General features: G+C 32.4%; 1 protein-coding gene across 1 annotated transcript in view; it reads right to left on the reverse strand.

Moving 5' to 3' along the window:
- LOC126771847 (synaptotagmin-15-like) overlaps positions 1-26321 on the reverse strand; it is a 74429-nt gene that overhangs the window by 40079 nt on the left and 8029 nt on the right. Inside the window, exons 2-5 of the mRNA XM_050491987.1 lie at positions 19467-19622; positions 17093-17287; positions 12456-12618; positions 8185-8321 (exon numbers count right to left, since the gene is read on the reverse strand). Of these exons, the coding sequence (XP_050347944.1) occupies positions 8185-8321; positions 12456-12618; positions 17093-17287; positions 19467-19602 (631 nt within the window). The 5' untranslated portion in view covers positions 19603-19622. The remainder of the gene's footprint in view (positions 1-8184; positions 8322-12455; positions 12619-17092; positions 17288-19466; positions 19623-26321) is intronic.

Here is a 26321-nt window from a genome sequence, read left to right on the forward strand (position 1 = left end):
AGTACCTACACAGACGGGCTTGCACAAAATCCTACTTCCAAGTAAATATATATCTTCAACGAAAAGTGCTCAGGGAAAGTTGTAATGACAATTATCATTAAAGCAGCTGATATTAAAGACAGGCTGGCACGATGCATTAGTTTTGACGCCGAATAAAAAAGGGTGTTGTTACAGACTCTCATTGGGACGCACCTCTAGTTTATTATAATGGTGACTTGAATCACTGGTGCGACGAATGTTCCACAATAACTCATTTCTTTTTTTTAATGTTTGATTTTTTTATTTTAATGTTTTAAGCTTTTATTTATTTTTTTATATACTTTACTGCTTAACAAAATTTGATTACACAAAACGTCTTTACCAATCTCAAACGAACACGAAGGGTTATTAGTAAATGTGCAAAATGAAATTATAATATTAATAATAAGAAGATAATATCAATATTAATAATAATAATACATGTCATTTAAATAACATATTATGAAGGCGTTATTTAAAAATTGACAATATTTCAAATAAAATAATGCATTCGTGCTAATAGTCAATTAATTAGTGGTTTTTGTTTAATATTGTGTATAACTAATGTTGAATCATTTTTATTTCTCACTACCTGACAGACGTTATCATCTCTCAATTAATACAAAATCCCATAAAGTAAAAAAATCCTATGATTATCCTCGAATTTCCAAATTTATGGGTGACTTTTACAAATTTTCTTTCTCTAACTGGGTTAGTTCAATTTCGGACAGTTAATTTTCTAGAAGAAAAACAATTAAGTATGCAAATCAGTTTAGCCATTATCAAGTGATGTGTTTACCAACGAACAGAATTTCGTTTTTATTTTATTTATACATAATAGAATAGAGCCATCCCATCACAAATCGTATGGTAAATAATGTTTATTGTGGATTTTGCGTAAATATATCTCGTATGGAGCTGGAGAAGCAATCCGCCAGAAATATAATTAATAAATTTTAATATCATGTTAAAATTACATTAATAAGGCTTATTCGATAAAAAAATATAGAGGTGAGAAAAAAGCGTTCAGTTAGTATTCGTTAATTTTCGTGCACTATATATGATTGTCTTATTTTATTTATTTAACATACCTATGTTATTCGATTGGCTAAGTGTTACTACTGAGTTGGTAGTCCATTCTTGGTTGAATCTACTTTCCGAACCGATGGTAACTGTAAATTTAATTTTATCTTGAAAATTACGATACAAAATAGACTGTACAGTACTTGAATTAATAAAAAATATGTTTTAATTAGGCAGGCAACCAAGTCTGTCAAATGCTTCCCATGTTTCATACTTCAAAACTGATTTTTTTGTTTTAGTAAAAAAAAAAAGTTATTACATAATTTGACAATTAAAAAAAAATGTTTTTGTTTAAATTTTAAAAATATCTGTAGGCACCTTGAATCTATATGTGCAGAAGAAGGGGGTATAAAAAAAGTTTTGGCTCATAAATCTATAATAATATAAATAAACAACCACGGTCAGAAAATATACAATAAACTATTTTACGCAAATTCCTTTACGATTCTCGATGCGATACGATCTCTGAGCTCCGCATCGCTTCGGTTTTGATCTAAAACTTATACACTGGCTCGTTCACATCGTTGAACAAAAAGATTAAAATGTATCCCAGCTTATGGAACCAGATAACGTTAAGATAAAATATATTTTATATTTCATTTATAAATTTATATTTGCTTAATATTATTCTCGTATTTTATTTTTATTTTTATTTTAATGGTCACGTTCAAATGGCTTTTAAGGGTTCTTTGTTGCGAAGTACGAGTGTGCAATTAATTCGGATTAAGGCGCGTGAGAATACCCTTAATGAATAACTAATATAAATTATTGCTCTGGTTTATTTGATTAAAACAAACAATGAAATATTGCACCTGGCTTTTAATATTATGAATATTAATGTTTAAATCTGTACTGTATTTCATATCCTTTTATATTTATTCAGTAAATGTTATATTTGTTTTATTATAATATACCTAATCTATTAAAATTTATGTTGGACAAAGTTTGATTGATCACAACGAAAGTTGGGACATTAAAATTATTCATGGATGGACAAATGGGCCACCTGATGGTAAGTGATCACCAGCACCCTATACCCTTACATTGGCGAAGTAAGAAATATTAACCATCCTTTACATCGCCAATGGGCCACCAACCTTGTGTACTAACAACATCTTAACGGAAATATACACATTTGCCTGTGCAAATGTGTATATTTCAAATTGGAACACAACAATACCAAGTATTGCTGTTTACGTTAAGGTAGGTGGTGCTCCTCGTTAAGACGGAAATGGTACCGCTGGTTTTTTAGTGGGTATTCCGATGTTCACTCACTCAGCTCACTCAGCGCCCTTGACACCGGCGAGTCTCACATAACCCCCACCGTTTCCGTGGGGGAAACGCATTATGCATTTTTTAAGCGTGAAAAAAAAGTATTGCTGTTAAGCGGTAGAATATCTGATGAGTGTGTGGTACCTACACAGCAGGCTTGCACAAAGCCCTACACCTAGTAAATTCCCGTTACTCTCTCCCGTTGCTCTCAATTATTAATAAATTATTTTTTCAAAGGTGTTATAGCTTAGCTGTAACATATTTGTCAAACTATATTGGTAGACATGTGGAAAATAATAATATCAATCAAATTACGCGAAACGCCTGAATGAAACAAAATCCATTAGTTGCTTTCATCTGCGCCGCCGAATAATCGGTTTATTGTCAAAACGAGAATGTGGATTGATTATTATTATAAATGTAAAAATATTTTTTCATCAATGCCTTATTTGGCTGGAAGGATGAGACTTCAGTGTAATCACTATTTCGAAGGTCGGTGGTGCATTGGTGATTTAAGTGGTGGTTAATATTTCTAAAAAAAATTGCAGTCTATGGACAGTGCTAACTAGTTTCCATAATTATAAAGTACATTCAATAACTGTAAAAATATGGTATCTAAAAAAATCTTTATAAAATTAACTTAATAGCTTTTACTCAAAATAAAATTAATTACGTAAAAAAAGGGTTGCGTATTTGTACAGCAAATTGTTTAGTCATTCAAAGTTTTAATTCATTTGCATTTAGGGAATACATATTTACAACGTCGTCATCAAATTAATAAAAAATAAACGTACTTAAAATACTTTACTAAAATTTCCATTTTGTTACCAAGTAAAATAAACCAACATTTCATATGACAAATTTAATTTCGAATGTGAAATTCAGTTAAAGATTTTCATGTACCGCTTTTCGTCGACATGAAATATTAATTATTTCAAAAGGTGATCAAGTTTCTGCGTAATTAATTTATTTTTGACATATTATTTAGATCAATATTTTATTTTGTGCCAAAGTTCAACTCAAAGAACGAGTTTAATTATTCACATCTTATGTTATCATTTATAAGTTTAATTAAGAATTATAAATCAGATTAATATTATTGTTCGAGCGGTTACTTGAACAATAACAATACAAAAGGGGAAAATGACGGCGAGGGCAACGATTGGTCCTGCAAGATAAATTTAAATCATATCGACTTGAGCGATCAATCGAGTAAAACACATATCATTTAATACGCCTTTCATTTATAACTCGTTAACGTTAACAATTATATTTTTCACTAATTGTGCATCAGTTATGATATTAAGAGTTATTTGACTGTAAAAATATATAATGTTTCTCACTCACTTCAAATCACTTTGTTTTACCTTTGGTGGTAAAACTTTGTACAAGCCCGTCGGGGTACTGACTACCCACTCATAAGATATTCTAGCGCCAAACAGCAATACCGAGTATTGTTATGTTCCGGTTTTAATAGTGAGTGACTCAGTGTTATCTTAGTTCCCGAAATTGGCAGCGCATTGGCGGTGTATGGAATGATGAATATTTCTTACAGCGCTAATGTCTATGGGCGGTGGTGATCACTTATCATCAGGTGGCCCAGTAGACAGTCCGCCGACCTATTTAATAAAAATTGAAAAAAAAATCGGGAAAGCAAAATAATTTATTAAAATTGTTTTATTATAATTTTTGTGTTTATTATCACAATATAATATTTCCATTTAATGTTAATAAATAAGATTATCGACTTTCTTTGTTTGTCTATCTAAAAATAAATCTTTGATCGAGTCAATTGGATAAAGTTAAACATTGAGGAGTGCTGGCTGTGTGCTCCATTTTAACCCAAAGTTACGTAACTTTTTTGCACGTTTTGAAACCAAAGTCTTCTCAAAGTTTGCTTAAGACAGAAACAACATTTGCAAACATATTTCGAATCTTTCTATTCTAGACTTACATACATATCTCTCTACATACAAAAATTCTTTTAAAATACGCAGAATCGAAGTTTAAGTTTAAGATCACAAAAGGATTTTTCAAAATTCGTACACAAAAACTTGTTCAAGTTACTAGAATAAAAGTGAAAAGATAAATTATTTCGAAGAGATTCATACATTGTTTGGTCACAAATGGGTTAAGGTCACTTCAATTCTTATATTACATATATATAATATATATGTGAGTGTGTAGAAATAATATTTAACGTAAAACATTCTATATACAAGCTGTTATTACCTAAAAGGAAAGATGGAACAATATCACATTTGACATAAAAAAATCGGTTATCGGGAACAAAACATCATACATAATGTCATAACATTGATTCCATTATCAAGACAAGTGACAAGTAATAATAGCTGATAGTGACAACAATAATTCTTTGTATTTATAAGCTTAATATCTGGAACAACAATACAATAGAATACAACTCGAATAAAAAAAAGGATGCTTGGAATATGGCAGTATACTACATACACATAATAATGCAGTATATCCATAAAAACAATTGTATGTAAAAGAATATGTATATGTTAATGTTTAACATTTTATGTGTTGTGCCGTGGAGTACCGGCTTAGAATAGTACTCCCCCAATCTCATCCCGTGGGTGTCGTAAGAGGCGACTGAGGGACGGGGAAAAGGGGGGATGGGCAGCAGCGTCCCCCCCCCCATAAACATCTTATCCCCCTACTGCGCTCGCAAACACGCCTGCCCAGCGCGGCGAGTATGGGCAAACCCCTCCATTAATGGCAGATGCGCCCAAAAAAAGGCCCCCAGTTACCGGTAAGCCCGCTAGGCCCGACCAAGGTAGCGGTTGCGGTATCGGCAGGGCAAGGGGTGCTAAGAATCACCGGTTCACGGCAGGTTACCGTATAAAACGACTGCACATGGCAACGTACAATGGACGCTCGATGAGGCTGGACCATCACCTCGCCGAATTAGAAGTAGAGTTAAGTCATATAAACTGGCATATACTGGGGTTATCTGAAGTCCGAAGACAGGGGGAGGACACGATAACTCTAGAGTCCGGTAACTTACTCTACTTCCGCGAAGGTGATAACCTCTCCCAGGGTGGTGTCGGTTTTCTAGTCAAAAAGGATCTCATTAGCAGCATTGTGGAAATCAGTAGTGTGTCGAACCGGGTAGCGTACCTTGTCCTAAAACTTTCCGACAGGTACTCCCTGAAGGTCGTACAGGTATATGTGCCAACTTCGACATACTCTGATGATGTGGTCGAAGCGATGTACGAGGACATCGCAAAGGCCCTCAACGACACCTCGAAGGCCCACTACAATGTTGTTATGGGAGACTTTAATGCTAAAGTGGGAGTACAAGATAGCGGTGAATCGAAAGTCGGACCTTACGGCTTGAGCTGCAGAAATCACAGGGGGCAAATGCTGGTAAACTTTCTCGAAGCGCAGGGGCTTTTTTTGATGAATTCTTTCTTTCAAAAGAAGCCTCAGAGGAGGTGGACCTGGCGAAGCCCCGATAACGTGACAAGGAACGAGATAGACTTTATCATTTCGAATAAAAGGCACATATTTAGAGATGTTTCAGTGATCAACAGGTTTAATACCGGAAGTGATCACCGCTTGGTTCGAGGCATTCTAAATATCAACTTAAAAGCCGAAAGATCGAGAATGATGAGGTCTACTCTCCGACCTACCATGCTCCAAGCTGCTCAAGGCTCCGAAAAGTTCCAAATGGAACTTCAAAATCAATTCACCGCGTTGGAAACCATAAGCAGCATTGATGAGAGAACCGACACGCTGGTCAAAATACTGCAAAACACATCCCTCAAGTGTTTTCCGCCACAGAGAAGAGACGACGCACCAAAACTCTCTGCTGAGACACTCGAGCTCATGAGAAAACGACGAGAACTACCATCGTTTTTGTCAGATAAGGCCTTAAATCGAATAATAAAAACGCAAAAAAATAAAAGTATTAATAAAAACTTTTTTATATTTTTGTACATAATGAAACTACGGGGACGACCTATTTCATCATTACATAATACTTAATATATCATTTTAAAAAGTGCTTTTTGTAATTTGTGTAATTACTTTTTCTCTAACGTAGATCACGTTACCATGGCAGACAAAGTAAATTTACAAGAAAATTTACTAGATTATATTAAAGAAATTTATTATATTAAAGAAAACTTTACCTTATAGAGAAAAATAATCATACTAAAAAATATATATAATTTCTGCTTGAAATATATAATGTAACAAGTAGGTACTTTTTTGGTTTAAAAATCATTATTTTATTAATCTCTTTGTAGTTTTTTTTATATTTAATGTTAAAAAAAATCACATGAAATCATTAAATCCGTAGTTGAAATAATCGTATTATTTTCATCAAAACTACAGATGTGCTGGAAATGTTTGGCAGAGAATCACACATTGTGGCTAATTATGTTGTATACTTAAGTTACTTAACAGAACTGAAAATATTGCGTTCTATTTTTAATGCGTGAGGTTAACAAGGGTAGTATATTCTGTGTGATAAAATAAATTATTTATATAATTTATATGAAGTTATAATTAAGAACGGTTTTTGTAAATTAACATAAAAATTGCAATTTTCAATTATATATGATATTTATGATCATGTTTAATTCGGCACTGAATAAATATTAACAAAAAAAAAACGATATTAAGGTTACTTTTTGTTTTATTAAGATTCAAAGATAAACGTAATTATACATTGATTTCTGGTTCTTCATTGTACAGTTTTTTTTTCTCTGGAATAACGTCTACGCATGATGAGTTTCCCCCACTTGAAGTGGGGGAAACTCATCATTGTTCATTGTATAGTTCAAAGTAAGATAAGTAAATATATTTCATATCAAACTATACATTATGTCTGACTGTGAATTTATTGACTACAAATATCATCATCATACGATGTCACGTCTTGTCGAATATGTGAAGTTAATTAAAATGTTTAACAAACATCGAACATAACATAACGATTCGGATGCTTTGATGTAGTCATTACGATAAGTCATTCTTATTGATTTGCCCGTATATAATTTCTCTCCAACATTTTAATCTTATTAACGACACTATTTTGTTTTTTAATAAAACAATTCTAATCTTTAAGTTCTAATTTTAAAATAAGCAACATTGATTTATTTCTATATCTTAGACAATCAATAAGCAAGTGTAATTTTCTATATTGAATAAAGATTTTTGACTTTGACTTCTTACTTTTTGACTTTAAATAGCTAATGAATGAGATTTTTTCTCACATTCTTTTGAACATTTTATGCTATTTTTCGCCGCATAATTAAATCCAAATCGAAAGTTAGGATTTCATTCTGTAATAATGTCAATTGCATGATAATCGTCATATTTTAATTTAGATAATGCTACTCTCAAGCCGTATTATTTAACAGCAATCTGCGAATACATAAACATTTTTTATTCTAATAATATAACTAATTTTTATGCTAGATATAGAACGCCATAGTGGAAAACGAAAGATGCGCTGTGAGCTCGAAACCTTCTCATTAGTATTCGATACCTTCGTCCTTCGAATTACAAATTAACGACTTTCTAAGAGCTTTTCCTAGAAGCACTGTAGCGGCAGTTCTCCATAACCAAAAATCTTTCGTTTAAAAACGTAAGGTACCGAATCGACGATTGACATGATTAATTCTAAACAAACAATAAGCACGTCACAAGTCATTAGTACTTGTGGATAGGAACCTGTTATCTTCAGTCAAAACCCACGTGTTCTATTAGGACATTTCGGCGTTTGAAAATCGTTTTGTACAGAGCTTAAGAGTAAACATGTTAATGACTTACTGAAAGAATTCGAACGGTACTGCGTATTGGTGGGCGGGCAAAGCACGTCACTGTTGAGACTTGACACGCTGACGTCACGCAACTCGCCGAGGGAGGACGATCGCAGCGTTGGCAGCGAAAAGTTTATCTCCTTCGTTCTAAATGGAATGTTAATAATGTAATTATTATAATAAGAATTGTTTTATGTCATGTTATAAGTTTACTAAGGATAAAGTAATTAATGTATTAGTAAAATAGCGATGATAAGGTTCAAAATTTTGTACTTTACATTTCATACATTAACATAATTGACAAAACTAAATTTCCATTAAATGTGTAACAATAAAATTATACGAAAAAAGAATGTTATTAATTTGTAGATAATAATAGCCTTAGAGTTAGTTAGTAATTGATGATTTTCATAGAAAACATATAAAAAAAAGAATGTTTGATGATTAAGAGTAAAGTACGGAGAATAAAAGTTAGATCTAGGTAGTTCACATCTTTGTTCCAATATTTGATAGCACAATGGCATTATTTTTCTCTAATGCGTCATTATCCTTTGGAATTTCAATCTTATATCCATTGTGTCTGTAGTTTCATTGGCTGACTCACTCTTTACACAATAATACTGTTTTTACTGGTAGGTGGTAGAATATATGATGAGTGGGTGGTATCTAACATCAAGTAAGCAATATAAGAACGGTTATTATTTCTTACAGTGCCAATACATACATACATACATACATATGGTAGTGATCCACTTCATATTAATCAATTTTAATTAGTTTTATTTTTTAGATTTTTTAGTCCGCCTTTCTATTTTTAATAAAATTAATGAAACTGATGGTAATTTTTGAACGTCCAACGCATCATTTTCTATTTGTCAAATTTACTATTGCGTGTTGCTTAATAATTACGCTTCTAATAGCCCAAATAAAAGATAGTTTTTATAAAAATTAACCTCAATTTCAGGAAACCATAATTTATACCAGGAAATAGCAAATTTGAACATTAAATATTTAAGCAGGAAGTTTTTATAATCTGTTTCGAGAACACATCAGTTGTGACAAACATTAGTGCTGTTCTGCAAGAATTTATTTTATATCCCACTAGTGAAATGTTGTAAGCCCATTTATAATTATATGCTATTTTGATCCCTAGGTCTTGTAAATGTTATTAAAGCCAATGTCACATATCACTTTTTGACAATTCACCATAGTGTAGCGGTAGGTTTCGAGTTTATTCTTCTATATTGCTATACTAAACGTGAGCCAAAATAATGGACGAATAAAACGTTTTCATGACTATGTCAATCCAGTTTGAACCAGTTATCAATAATGTAACATTATTATCGCTATTTCTCTGTGCTGAAAAATAACTGGGTCGTATATAACGAAAGCGTGTAACTTTACACCGCGTCTATTATTACTATAACAAGAATACTACAAGACAAAGCACACAGTTCGAGTCCTTTGTCGTCGCCCAAGAGTTTAAAATTTGAGGATATATTTTTTATAGAATTTTAAGACGGACGAGCATATGGGCCACCTGATGGTAAGTGGTCACCAATGCCCATAGACATTGGCATTGTAAGAAATGTTAACTATCGCTTACACAGCCAAGGCGCTACCAACCTTGGGAGTTCCCAAGGTTGGTGGCGCATTGGCTATGGCGCACAAGGGACATAACAACTTAGTTAAGTTGTTATGTCCCTTGTGCCTGTAATTACACCAGCTCACTCACCATTCAAACAGGAACATAAAACCAAGTACTGTTTTGCTCACTACTCAGACGAGTTTGCACAAAGCCCTACATATCAAAAGACATAAATAAAAGCTGACCTTTCTGACCAAAACATTTCGATTATATATATTTGATAAATATATAAATATACTTTTAATTATTCTTGTCATATTACGTATCAAATATATTCACTGACAACACATAAGTGTAGACGATTCTGTAAATAAAGTTTAAATTCAGAAGACAAAGTTAAATCTCATTTACATATGTATTATGAATTCCTGTCACATTCGTCGTTGAAAGAAAAATTTGCATGGGTATTTGCTTATTTCAGAAAAATCTCTGAGATGTTATATACAACATCTGTCGGAGATACCATTGTAGCAATGTGAAGCAGTGAGGTTAGATCGAGATTTTAAAGTTGCTATAAAATAAAATATGAATTTTCATATCGCGTAAAGTAAGGACGTGTTCACAAATATCAAATGTAAAGTAAACATAGTTCAAGAAACGGTACGTTTTGAATAAAATTGGACGGAGATGAAGGAATGAATGTTTTGTACCACAATCACATGTATGAGCAGCCTTGAATGATCTGTCCCTCATTCATCAAAACTTATCTCACTAATAAGGGTCTAATGATCTTTTTTCAGACAAAATGCCGACCCATTTTGCCCGAATACCAGAAAATTTATGACTTTCAATTATTACTTCATAGATGTTTCTTTCGCTGTATGGTAACGTATTAGGTTACTATTGTTTTCCTTATTTATTTATGTATAATAAAATACATTATAATAAGAAATGGATTATAGTTGATTGGAGTTGTTATATATTTTACCTACATAACATGCGTAGATATTGCTTTTGGCAGTGATCTCTTGTGAAAGAGAAGTAATTCAAAAAAAATTTTTTTCATCAATAAAAACAAAAATTGTGACTCTTCCATGTTAGGTAAATTACTTTACCTCTATATTTACTCTTAGCATCTCTATAGTAATGCTTCCTACTTTTTATACTAATTTTATCTTATACTATGCAATTCTCTATATAGACAAAGTTTTGCTTTTTAATTAAATCGATATCTATGATGAAAAAAAAATTATCGAACAAAATATATCATCATCACGCGGACAATTCCACTTAAAACATAATTTTTTAAAGGACAAGTCATCGATCATTCCTGGCCAGCCCATTAAAAATTATAGACTTTAAATAATATTAACTTAATATATTATAATATATCAATCATTATAAATTGTATTATATTTCAATATAAAGTCATGTGTTCTGTAAGAAATCGTTGTGAAAGAAAAGATAAATAAGGTCAGTGGAAAATTCTCAAAGCGAGCGAGGGGCTGAAAGTTGTCTGTCCTAATTAGCGATAAGAACAAACAGTAATTGATTGTAATCATTTCTTATAGCGATTTATGTGGCGGCGCTACTTTCATTTTGTATAAGTAAATTTTATTAAAAATTGAAGCACTTTATATTTAATAAATTTCAAATAAAAAACTACCACTGGTGTCAAAAAAGAAACCTAGACAAGAGTAAGAAAATCAGCAAGATAACAAAATTTATCATTAAAAAAATCGTTTTAAAACTAATTCTTCATGTTCTAGGTAAGAAAGGAAATTATTAAGACAATTTATTATGGAAAAATATCATAACCTGTGTAATTAATTATCGTTCATTTTATAAGAAGGTTCTTTAGTAACCTTTTCTGTTGAAAAGAATACTCATTACAGCAACAAGATAAAAGTGACTGTAATTTAGTTACAATTTTTTTATTAATATAGAAAAAAAAACCTTTCTTCAGAGAACGAAGCTAATATACAATATAATTCATAAGACAATAATAGAAAGTAAATGCGTGCGTGGGTTACTATGGGAGATGGGTAAATAAGCTATCTGCCTAAAAACATTCACGGCATTTCTTATAAACGTTGTTTAGCGTTTTATTAGTTAAACAATGCTGTGTCTTCTTCTTTCGAATAGAAAGAGCGAAATAAGTATTTAACTAAACGGCCGCTGAGCCACTTAAGTAAGGCCGTCATTGTCTAGCTTGTAATTAATTATATGTCAAATATTAATCACTCTACAAATCCCGAACAGTGGTAGTTAAATAACAGGATGTGAGCTTATCCGTTCTTCGTCAGGGCTTCGTCTTCGAAGGTCTGACTGTCACATCAGACTTATTCTGAGTTTAAATGTTTGTATAATATATCAATCATTTTTTTAGTATAACTTAATACAAATAATTTATAAGAAAAAACATTACAAACATTCTGTTTGCAATCTCGAAAAGTTCTAATTGTAGGTACTTTGTAAAAGAATGTTCACTATTCTCTTTCTACATTAATCATAACATACTAACGACACTAACAATTGTCTCACAGAATGTGTTGAATAAAACGGCACTTCAAGAATTTGTTCAAGATCCTCAACTTTCAACTGATGGAGACTAGACAAATATTATGCTAAGATGTTGAACATTTTTGTATGTAAACAGATATATAGTAATATAAAAACAATAGAATACTTACAAGTAGCATGAAGCAGCGATGTCATGTGGGGGATAGACAAGTATTGGTGGGGAAGGTACAGGGCTGGGGCTGTTCTTGCGTCTGCGCGCGCAAAATACTCCCGCCATCACAATGAGTAGTACTAACGCTGCGCTTGCGCCGCCGAGTGCTACGAGTGCCGCTTCTGTTGGATAGTTTCAGTGTTTGAGTCAAATGTATAAGTAGTCGTACCTCCTAATTTGCAAGGTTACAAAATGAAGATTTTGGAATCTATGTGGTTGAATCCGTTGTTGTTACACATATACATATTTCTAACATAGTTTATTGACGAAAGTTGCATATTTGCAATGTATTCATTGTTTCTTATTAATATGTATACATTTCTAAGTACATTTGTAAATAATAAATAGTGCTTTAAAATTTCAGACTAATTATTTATGCTTTTAAGCTTGTAACTTTCACATTTGCGCTTTTTAGTTTAATGGATTTTGGCTTTAAATTTAATATAATTATGATTATGAAATTTCAATTTAATGAATGTACGTTAATAGCTATTTGTGGGAGTAACACTAACCGTGTTAACCTTTAACTAATAAGGCTCCTTTTTAACCATGAAATATAATAAAATTACTGCCTCGTTACTCTAGTGCCTAGCATATTAGGTCGCAAGTCCCGAGCTCCTGGAAAAGCTTTTATGTTGTTCTATCAAAACTTCTCAGTAGCAACCCGAGGTCTAGAAGAGCACACTCCTGTGCCTTAAAATGATGGCGAAGCCTTAGATCCTATGTATGATCTCTTTTCGGTTATGTCGGATTTGCTGTCCGATTGTGTGGATAAAGTGAGTGAATTAGAGAGTGCACCTATGTTGCGTGCGCACTTGTGCACTATAATACTCATTTCTTTTGCAATTGACTAATCTACTTTGAGAATGACCGCCTTGGCCGAACCAGCCTTAATCATTATAAAATTGTTTTTTGGGTTATGTAATATAAGATATATTTTTCTATCTTCATCATAATGTTATTTCTATACAATCATTAAGATCTTAATACAAAACATATTTTATTACACAACATATTTGTTTATTTCATGTTATTTAATATTTTATAACATATTTATTTATTTAATGTTTATCAATATTTTATTCCCATTTGTAGAACTTTGGTTTTATTGGGTGCCTTTAAGTTAGTTTTAGTTTAAACAATTTTTCTTTACTACATTTTATATTTCCTATTACTCAAAAAAAATAAATGAATCTATTTATATCTTTATGATTTAAAAACACTTAATTTTAATGAGTTTCATCATCCATTTAGCCCCATTGTAGCCACATCCAATAAAACCATGAAATCATTTAAGCATTAATTGAATACACGCAGTATTCAAATGATTTGCCCTACAATATTTGTTAAATAATGCTTAATAGTGAAAAATACGACAGCGAAGACTACAGTAATAGCCCGTTATTGTCCCACTGCTGGGCTAAGACCTCCTCTCCCTTTTGAGGAGAAGGTTTGGAACTTATTCCATCACGCTGCTCCAATGCGGGTTGGTAGACTACACATGTGGCAGAATTTCAATGAAATTAGACACATGCAGGTTTCCTCATGATGTTTTCCTTCACAGTCAAGCACGAGAGGAATTATAAACACAAATTAAGCACATGAAAATTCAGTAGTGCTTGCCCGGGTTTGAACCCACGATCATCGATCGCGCGTCTTAATCACTAAGCATCTCAGCGAAGACTAATTTTAAGTTTAATATTTTTCATAAGTGTTTTTCTCAGGACGGCATTTTCGTATCTAGAACGTACTTACAAAATAAGAGCATGACAAGAAACCATCAACATTTTACGAGCCTCATTACACGATGCCCTGAAGTAGGTACCTTCATGAACATACGAGTATAACTACTGACATTGTAATAGCATAGCCTTAAAAATAAGCCATAAAATGTATACAAAATATTTATTTAACGTTTTAAATTGTGTGTATACATATGTATATCACCTATAAGTATTGATAAATAGTTTGATATGAAATATATAAAACATTCTCCAATCTGACCTGCGAGCTGCCAACTTGCCAAGTAAATTAAATTAACTAAGTAAGCACTTGAATTGCTATATTTTACTGGACTTTGACTATTACATTAAGGTTAAAATAGTTTATAAATTTGTAACATTTTGGATGGCGATTGCGTGTAGTTTATTGCTATTAATGAAATAATTTCTAAATTATTTTATTATATCACCTCACTTTTCCATGTTAATATTTATATAATTATAACGATGACATATTGTGAAACCTCAGCGTGAACAATGCTTCATCAAAATAAATTGCATATTCATGTTTACAGCTCGCCAGTGTGTTGACTAATAGTTACATATTCAAATACAGATCCCGCAATTCTATCAATCATTTTAGTATTATTAATATTTGAATTTGTTCTTAATTTATAAATAATAAAATATGTATATTGTATTAACTTATAAAGATTTGATATACATTCAATTTACAGTCTTTATTTTTAGTGGCCCAGTGGTTAGAATGGGTAAATTTTATGCGATGAGTTCAAATCCCGGGTCGGGGAAATAAATTGTTATTGGAATCGTCCGTCAAGGAATTCTGTAGCCCGAGGATTGTAAGCTAGCCAGTAATAATTACAGGCAGTATTACACTTTCATGCCTCGGAAAGTCGTTTGTCCTGCACCTTAACTCTCGCAGGTTGCTTGACGTGTTCGATTACCGTATGATTGGGTTATGAGAATGGTAGAATATAAAGTGTATCTGTGTATTGCGCACTCTCGAGTACTCTGACATCTCCTGCATAGTTGGCTGTTCTTGAAAATGGCCGCCGTGACCTAAATCGGTCTCACGGCATTATCATAATCATCACAGTTTCTTTTTAATATTACTGATAATTTAATTACAGCACACTTTACATTCGAGTGTGGGTATTGAGTGATATTACTAGACCACTCATCAGCAATGGCTGTGGATTATTCCCTCTAAAATTAGCTTTATATCGCTAGTTTCAATATTAAGTAAATATAAAAAAACTAATTAATATGCTTATTAAAATATAAATATTATTAACAATGAAGACTGATGTACATATCAAAACTAATATTTACTTTATAAATAATGACCGCGTGTCATTTCATACATCATTAATTTATCATGTTAATTATAGGTAAATGTGATCAAATAGGATAGTCATTTTTGTAATATAATATTATTATTATAGGTTGTAATTATAAATTTTATAGAAAGGCGCATGGGGTTGTCGTTGACATTGTATGTATAAGAAATATCAGTCATATTCTGTACCGGTAACGCATCGGAATGTACGGAATCAAAGATGTCGTTACACTTGTGCCTGTAGTTATTACTGACTAGCCGGAACAGAGTAATATTAATTATTGCTTGAAAATAGAATAATTGATGAGTAGGTAGCTTCAAAGATGAACTCGCAACCAACCTACACAGTCCATTATACTTATATATATATTTATTTTTTAATTAGAGTCAAACTATATAAAAAGTTGATTTATAGTAAAAGCGAAGTTAACTAGACAGGCACTTTCTCACAATTAATGTCTTATTTGATCAAAAGCTTTTACGTTAAAGGGGCTTCCTTTATAACTTCTTATAAAAAAATTCAAGATAAAAGAAGTGTCTACGTGTGTGTGTTCGTGTAGAATGTATTTGTACAATCTTTTAACAACTTCTCTGTACTGAATCATATACATGACGTGACATTGTAAATGTCAATTATATATATATTTTTTAATTTTTGATTGTTATACGTCGTGTGTAATAGCCCTTTATATAGTTTAAATTTTTAACATTAAAGTAAAGTACAGAAATTAACAATGTAAAAATGCTCTTCCATCGTAATGCTCCAATGCGTACTTTCAAGGAGAATGTTTAAAGCTAAGTCCGGATTGGTGGACACATATGTGTCACAATTGCATTTTTTTTATAGAATTGGACGACGGACGAGCATATGAGCCTCCTGATGGTAAGTGGTCACCAACGCCCATAGATATTGACATTGTAAGAAATGTTAACCATCGCTTACATCACCAATGCGCCACCAACCTTGGGAACAAAGATGTTATGTCCCTTGTGCCTGTAATTACACTGGATCACTCACCCTTCTAATCGGAACACAACAAGAGCAAGTACTGCTGTTTTGCCGATGCTTAATTAGTGTCTTAAATTTATAATTTGAACCCGTGATCTTCAGTTAAGATCCACTTATTCTATCTTCTACTCCATACTAATTAATAACCTAATTCAAATAAAAATATACTCTTAAGCTTATTACTATTTCCAATCGATCGTTGTAAGTATATCCTACTTATAAAACGATAGCTATACTGGTACAGGGTTAATGCCGTACTAGTGTTGGAATTAAACTAGGAATAATAGGGTCTGCAAGTGATGTACTCGTATGTAAACAACAAATAATGTACCTCTCCGATCTAGGTAAATTGTAAATAATGGTGTCAAATAGTAAAAATGACCATTTTAATTAATATAGGTAAAAAATATTATTCTTTATTAACTTTAAGGCTGATATTATTCGTCTAGTATTTAGTTTATTTTAATTCAGAATGATTCATATATACATGTAAAAATTAAACTTACCTCTTAAATTGATACCATTGGCGATTGAGAATTCGGGAACCGTCCGCGCTGTTGGCGTTTGTTCTAATTTTGGACTGGGAGGTGACGACTCCAATCGTCCAAGAGGCTCGACGTTGATAGCCGTTACTGGGTCATCATTTTCCACAAGTCCATAGTAGTCACCGCTCTGCTCCGATTTGTAATCTTGATCGTAATCTAAATTGAACAAAAAACAAATATTTTACCCACATTATTTTTAACTACGGATCAAGTAAAAATCATAATGAACCAATTCCCAATAGAAATTAATGAAAATTTAAAAAAGGAATAATATTTCATCATCAAAGTGTTTTTTCTTATAGGCTGTTATGTAAAATTGTTCTTTCTACAACGACAGCGAGTTTAGACATAATTTTTAGAAGATATATATACCAATATTTTTTGAACACAACTTTTCATATTCATATTATCTTGTGACCATTCGAATTGAAATTCGAAAATCAAAGATAATAAGAATCTTTTTTTTAATATAAATCTGTTGGTTGGTTTTTGCGTCAAGTGACTTTTATCTTGCTGCCATTCTCTAGCCTGTATATTTTTAATTTTATGTCGAAGTGCTTTATTTTTATAATAAGTATTTAGCCTAAACTTTTTTTCTATTGAAATTTTTAAGATATTATACACATTTCGGTTACCACAATGCTTACAATAAATGGCTAGCATATAATATTTTCCCTTAGCTGCCGATCTTACGCCGAGATGAACAAAAGTGATTGTTGTTTTTATAATTTTTGTCAATATTATTAGCAAGATTATTTATCAAAAATTAATTATTATATTAAAAGGGTCTGTGATTTTATTTTATGTAAAATTATACAGTTATGTTTATAAATTTATACATGATAGGACATGTCCTTGGAAATGAAACGATAGCCTTCTGACTAAAACTTTTAATATTGTAACCCGCGAACAATTACAAAATAAAAAAATAACCTGCTGTATTTTCTGACCGGTTCTTCTCAAGTCAAAGTATTTTCTTTTCTTAACTAATGGAATTTTTTACTTTGACAATTCGTAAGTGAAATGCGTATGGAAATTTTATATTGAATTATATAAATAGGAATTGTAAAATTAATTTATTTTTAATTGTACCAGCGACAAAAACTATGACGTTTAGTTTTTATAAGTCATATTTAAAGTATTAATTGAATTAAAAAATTGCGACATGTAATCAACATCAAAAATGAAACGCTACTGACGTACAATTACAAAAGTAAGTAAGTAAGTAAGTATCAGTCTGTAAATGTCCCACTGCTGGGCTAAGGCCTCCTATCCCTTTTTGAGGAGAAGGTTTATCTTAGATAATCTATATTGGATGAATTGCTAAAGAACAGAATTTCAAGAGGAACATAGTAAATCCATATAATACTGATTTCCTAAGGTACGAAGGTGTTAAGAGACTACTTAGCTATGCTTATTCCTACTTGAAGTTCTGACACTGACGGGTACTTAATCTTTATAAGATCTTACTTCTCTTAATTAAACTTTAATTAATTATCTCCCATGAATTTGAATCAAGCCTGTCCTAATTGTTTTGTTCTTTATCGTTCAGTCTTAGGAGTTTAGTTGAGGTCTAATTCTAAAATAGTTTTTTTTTAATATAATTTTATCTTCGGTGATTTTATTTTTATTAAAATAAAATAAATAAAACCCGCATATGAGTCCGTGCTTTTGGTGTATCGCTTCTATTTGTTTGTTGTTGTATGTTTTAATTTCCAGGTGGCATAACAAACTTTTAAGATTATTAATGACAATTTACAATCCTCAATGATTACAAATATAAGGATGTGCTGCAGATACAATCGTTACTAATTGAATGCTAAGCTCTGATGGAGTTAGTCGAAATATTTGTAAGGTAACTAGTAGGTAATTAGGTAATTTAAAAAATGCTCCTAAATTAATCGATTTGTACACACTCATAAGTACTGGTCAAACTTTTTATTAATATCATGAATTTATAAATAATCAAGACGTTTTATTCTGAAAAAGATCATATAGAGGATAGAATAAAATTAATTAGTTGAATCTTTTAATATTATTAAAACATATGGTGGTTAATAAAAAAATATCTGAGTTTCTTGCCGGTTATTCCCGGCACATTTCTACCCGATGGTTATTCCCGGCACATTTCTACCCCATGGTTACTTTAAATGTAATTGATATTGTAAAATATCGAGACTTTAAATAAATTATATTTTTGATTTTGTTTTATAAATACTTACTACATTAATCAATAATATTTCTAAATGTAATTGATGTATAATTAAAGAAAATACGATGTATTAGGTAATTCAATTTTCTTGTCAATTATAATAAAAATAAATAGAGCACTCACTTGTATAAGGATCAATCGGGTCTATAGGGTCGATGGGTGGAGCATACCAAGGTCTTCTCGAATATACTTTCTTACTGGTGACCGTCCGCTCTCCGTCATCAGCGTTCCGATAAACAGATGGTGACAGATTTAACATCTCTAAACATCTGATGAATCCTGTAACAAAGGAAAGATTAATAAAATTAAGCAGTCATTTTAAATATAACTTTAACATGTTATATAGAACGCGTTGATCGTGTTATTTATTTATTTAAATACTTTTTTAACCACCATACATTGTGTGGTAGGACAAAAGGTGGACTTAATGCCTAAAGGCATTCTCTACCAACCAACCCTTAGGCTAAGCAAAAATTCGTGAAGACAAAGGCAGAAGTGAAAAAATATACATACATACAAATACAAAGCTATAATATATATATGTACATATGAATAATAAATGAAGAGAACTATCTGACAAAATATGCTCACGGAGACGAGTCTTGTAAGTAAATTTTGAGGTGGCTTTTCTTATATGCTCAGGTACTTTGTTCCGTAATCAGACAGCTTGAACGGAGTAAGAATTAGAAACGAAACCAGAAATATGAATAGGAACAGAAAGAAGGTAAGAATCGTTAGAGCGCGGCTGACGATTATATTGTTATCTATCTCTCGAATATATCTTAGTAGGTAAGTCTATATATGACATAGGAGAAGGCTGAGAAGAAATTAAAACACACTTACTACCTATTCTATCGCCATATTAGGAATATTGCGAGTATATTAAGCAGTGTTCTGGCTTAAAGAGTCGGTACAATTACATGCACAAGAGACATAATGTTTTAGATCACGTGATAAGCGGCTCAATCACGGTGAGCCTGTATCTACGGGGGAAGGATACCTCACGTACCTCATTCACTCACAATTAGAAAGAAAGATGACCGAAAATGCGTAATATACAAAGGACGACTTATTCTTGAAATATTTCTGTAAGAGGAAGGAATCTAGATTTTTAATTATAACTTCGAAATTTTAAATAAAATAATTTTATTGAAAATAAGCAGAAGCGTATCTCGGCGTTAAACGTTACCGAAGATATTTAAACTTGAATTTCGTTTTATTCGACTGTTGGTATAACCTTAAAATAAAAAATAAAAACACATTTATTTATGCGGACAAAGTCGCAAGCAACATACAATATAATTGTTAAATAAAATAAATAAACTGTGGATATAGTCGGCTAATTTTTACTTTGTATAATATTCTAACTAGCATAGACAAGGTCCTTTATGGGTCTCAAGGCGCGTCTTAACTAAAAGTTACTTCTAAAATTTCACCACGGAGATAAAATCCGTTTGCAAGTTTTTAAAAATTTAAGAAAATTTTATACCACTACTATGTAAATTTTGTATGCTGAAGGAAAAAGTGAACGGTAGTATCTAAAACTTTAAAAATAAAAATCAGTCTGCTATAATAATAGACTCATAACTCACCGCATAATACGATTGTGAAATTTCAGAAGTGATATAATAATAATAATAATATCCTGGGACATTATTCACACACAGCCATCTGATCCCAAGCTAAGCAGAGCTTGTACTATGGAAACCAGACAACTGATAGACTACATATACTACTTTTCTTTTGTAAATACATACTTATATATTATAGAATCAGAACAAACATACATGTTTATGCACACAAATGTCTGTCTTGAGTAGGAATCGAACCCACAACCTTCGATGTGAAAGGCAAGTATCTACCAACCAACCCAACCGGCCGGTCAAACGATATAACTATAATAAATATAAATAAGACTTATAATAAAGCGTGGATCGAGCAATTGTTAATTTTCATGCAGGATAAATAATAATCAAATTGTATTTCATTGACAAAACAATACAATTGTAGAACTAACTAGACTAACTACTCGTAATTTTCAACTACCATATATTTTTTGTCGAGAACATAACAGGTAGGTAATTAAGGAGTACAAAAAAAGATTGTGAAAATATAAAATATTCTAATATTGGCATTCAATTAAACTAATCGTTATTACAATTTATCAAAATTCTTTTTCCTATTTCCAGATCGTCCAAGTAAATTGCTCAATTCATCAGTCCATCAATTCAGACAGACGTCGCTATTCGAGCGATAAATAATCTCTTTTTAAGTTTTTTATAATTTCCCAAGCATTATATAACGTGATTTTTTTATATAAGGTAACTTTATTTTTAGCAATATTCATTTTGTGTAGTATATTACAAGCTATTTCCTTATTCTGAATCGCTTATAAATAATAGTTGGTGAAAAGTACATTAAAAATATTATATTTATAAGTTATCTGAGATTCGTGATTGCATGCCTGAAGTAAAAATCATTGCATGTACAGCAAATGGTTATATACAAGTACAATATATATATATATATATGACTTTTATTATGTGTTGCAGATTCAATTCACAAATCCGAGCAATCACTACTAAGTTTTTTGACAGTTATATGTTGATATTATTTGAACAAGCACCTTGGACTATAAATATATAATTGAAAATCAAAAGTATTCTAACGCCCATAGACATTGGCATTGTAAGAAATGTTAACCATCGCTTACATCACCAATGTGCCACCAACCTTGGGAACTAAGATGTTATGTCCCTTGTGCCTGTAATACACTGGCTCACTCACCCTTCAAACCGGAACACAACAATACCAAGTACTGCTCTTTTGCGGTAGAATATCTGATGAGTGGGTGGAACCTACCCAGACGAGCTTGCACAAAGCTCTACCACCAGTAACCGAATATTCAGTATTGGCCGAATCGGTCTGGAGGACGTTACAGTTTGCAAATAATAAGTAAGTACTTTGTTTTTTATTACGTTTACTTAATAAAAAACGTACATAATGAGTATTTGGTTTCAATTTAATTAATATATCTCTTTGATTTCTTAAAAAAATATTAACCCACGTTACCTTCCGATAAAGCGAATGCTTTATCGGATTAGCAATATTATGATCAGAATTTTCTGCGGTTTTGTTATTTTTGACATTTAAGTATTCGATATTCAAACAACTATAAAATAGACCAAACGTCGAGTACCGAATATCAGCTCGATATTGTTTGCAAATCTACTATTGATATGTCTTTTCGTCACTACTATAATAGTGCTTTAAGACACTGTGTCTGAATTGTTACCCTGTTAATATTTTAAAATCAATGTCGCTTATTACTTTCTGACAGCTTTATAGAAGTAATGAGCCTGTATCAATTTCGTGTTTGGTACTGAGTTACTCTGAGTTTACATGGAACGAAACAGGTACTGTATCGTTCCATTAAACTTTTTCAAGTGAGTTTCTAGTATACCAGTCTAAGCTTAATCTTGTCTTGAACTTAAAAGAAAAATACTGTTTAATGATATATAAATCAAATCAACAGCCAATCATTGTCCACTGCTGAACATAGGCCTCTCTCAAGGTGCGCCAAAGCTCCCTGTCCTCCGCCTTCCGCATCCAGTTGGTGCCCGCCACCTTTTTAAGGTCATCGTTCCACCTGGCTGGAGGGCGCCCTTTTTTTTCTCGCTGGAGAAACGCGTTTACGCGTTTCCCCCACTTGAAGTGGGGGGGGGTATGTGGGACTCGCCGGCGCCTAGTATGCGCCAGAATACCCACTAAAAAACCAGCGGTACCCACACCGCCTTTTCGAGGGGCGTCACGGGATCGCTTGCGCATACTACCGTGACGCCCCGACGGTTAGCTCGCCTCTGCAGGCCTCCAAATCCTAGGGGGTTCTCAGGGTACAAAGACCCCCTAACCCCGGCAACACTTAGGGCGGGAGGAGAAGATGCGTATAGCGCTGACGCCTTCTCCCCAGTCTTCTTCGACGAAGCGAGTCAGCGGAGGCCCTCATCATGTCATCCGCGTAGCACAACACCCTCATTCCGGGAAGGATGGGGGCCCTAAGGAGCCAATCGAATCCGACGTTCCACAGGATTGGGCCGAGTACCGACCCCGTGGAACGCCGCAGCCTACCCAACGCCGGACAAGTCGCCCATCGCCCCCCTCCCAGAGGACCACTCGGTCCCGGAGGTATGCCCCTAACAGCCTTCTGAAGTAGGAAGGCACCCTGTGGTATCGGAGTGACTGCTGGAGGACGCCCTACGCTGCGCTTGATATATAAATATTCGTATTTTATTGAGTGAAGATGATATGCAACACATAGTTATTTTTAACACTCCGTGTTTAACCGACGTATGTGATATAGAGCCATACACGCTCGGTTACATGAGCTCTTCTACTATGAGACTTCGTAAATATGTCACAACTGATATCCACTAGTAAAAGTATATCCTGATAATAGTTGTCAGATAATACAATTTCATTACTGTAATTTTACATAATTTGTAATAATATTATTATATTGTGAGTACTTCCATTTATCCACTGTACAAGTATAGTCACTGACGTATAATAAAGATAAGTTTAAGAAGAAAGAAAATGCTCTCAAAGATTTCTCTACTAGAGGGTCAGAATCCTAACTAAAGCATAACTAAGACAATTTAGCTTAAATAAAAATGTTATAAATACCAAAGGAAAGCTCGATTACGCTTGCTATATGTTATAAATACCAAAGGAAAGCTCTATTACGCTTGCTTGTAGAATAATTTATTGTTTATATCATAAATTTAATATCGCTTGAAGATAGAAATTCGTTCTATTTGCATAAATACTTTACCGAAATTTTTAAATCATAATATAAATATCGTTCCTATTTTTATACCAAATATTTGTACGACTATGTTAGCTATTTACATGTTAATATACAAATAGAACACCGTTTTGTTTAAATTCCAGTCAATTTGACTGTGATATGTTGACAGAAAGGATTCAATTGGCTGACGTTGTATCATCATATTGAATGAAATGGAATATGACTGTCTTTAAGTTTTTTTTTTCTCTTTTAAAAAGGTATATTAAAAATGTATCGATCATGTTTACATATATATTAATATGTAGTGATCGATTTTGTATAAGCTATTAATAATTTATAAATATTTGATGTTGAATCTTAAGTCTAAAATGAAAAAATACTGTTATACTACATATAGTAAGTACTTTTCTTTTGTAAATATATACTTATATAGATAATTACACCCAGATCTGTCCTGTGTGTCCTGGATGGGAATCGAAACCCTTGACTTGCAGCGCGAAAGGCAAGTATCTACAAATCACGCCTACCTGCTCGGCATCGACGTTAGTAATGAATGTTAATATTGTCCGTGAAACATACTTCACATTTCAAGTTTCCTTTACTTCTGCCGAGAAAGATGTACAAAAAACAACAGTTTTCCATATATTTTTTTTTCCTTGAATATTACATGACGACTTATACATTATTATCCTGTACTATAATCCTGCATTAAATTATTCGAAGCATATAAAAGGAAGTCAACCCAATCCCACCACTCAAACCGGAGATAGTTTTGCTTGAGCGAAGATAGCTTTTTGGTAAAATGACATTCAAATTGCAGCAGAAAATTCGTATATTGCATTTTGATGATATTTTGTAAGAGGCCGTCGAAACACATTTGCTCGAAAATGCCTTGAATTATTTTCTTTATATACATGAAAATGAAATCGCGGTATTACGATTTACATTTGAATGAGGTTTTATATAAATGCTCTATTATTTGTTTTATAACATACAATTTATAAGTAGTTAAAGTAAATATCTACCGTGCCCTCACTAAAGTTAAGGTTGGTGGATTATAAATCTAACATTATTTGTAACAATAATATAGAAAAAAATTAAATTTATTGAATTATCATTCCTTAAATCTTTCGACTTATATTATTACTTTATACATTTCGTGATAGCAAAATAATGTTTTAAAAGCAGCAAATTTTGCATGCAGCTTACAATACAAAACTAATGTTTTAACAGAATACGCAAATTCACGGGGTACCTTATATTAATTGCCATTGACATCACTAAAAATGAGAACACATTGTATGATATTGTCTTGTTGATTAAATCCTTGTTATAGCCATAATAAAGATAGGTCACGTGTCACGTCGCCACTCACTGAACAAATTGTCTTGATGAGAATAAACTGGCATCGGGGGAATTCCAAGCTTAATGTAGAATAAAGATTTTTTTTTCTTACAAGAAGAGATGTGTTTAAATACATTATCTGATCAAACAAAAGAACTACCGTGTCATAATAAATGAAGTAAATTGTTTGCACCTTTTATGCTATTTGTGTTTTGCTGGGTTGTTTTACTACGATGCCTAAGCGGACATATCCCGAGGGTTGCAAGAGTGTGATACCGAAAGAGGGAGACGAATAATGAAATAAATGGCGATAACGTTTGAGGTGGTTGGCCTTCTTTAGTAGTAAGTGTCGGCTTCGGTAAGTAACAACAGGCAGCAAGGTGAATAATCAACAATAGACCTATACCTAATAAGCGATAGATATACCTACCTATATACCTCTACACTTCACGTAAGCATGGGTATAAGATAAAAATGCCAACAGCCTACATATTTTCCTCCCCATTCTGAATGGAGGTATAAATTAATTATCTAACGTCAATAAAAAAACGGGTTGATTTAGTACAAAGACACTTAACCCGTGACGTTAATACAAAAAAGGTAAACAACAAAGGTTGGTTGTTGCAATTAAGAGCTATGGTTAGAACTGAAATACAATAATTTATTGATAAGAAAGAAAAGTTCGCTTCGAGCTGGTGGAAACTGATAAGAATGAGACTAATTATACCCAAGTCGCCAGGCTTTTACAAAGACGTAATAAAAAGAAAATGTTTCTAAGAATTGCGGCTCAAGAAAAGTTCCCTAAAACAAATTTTTAGAGATCTTGT

The sequence above is a fragment of the Nymphalis io genome, chromosome 11, assembly GCF_905147045.1.
Source record: "Nymphalis io chromosome 11, ilAglIoxx1.1, whole genome shotgun sequence".
Lineage (NCBI taxonomy): Eukaryota > Metazoa > Arthropoda > Insecta > Lepidoptera > Nymphalidae > Nymphalis > Nymphalis io.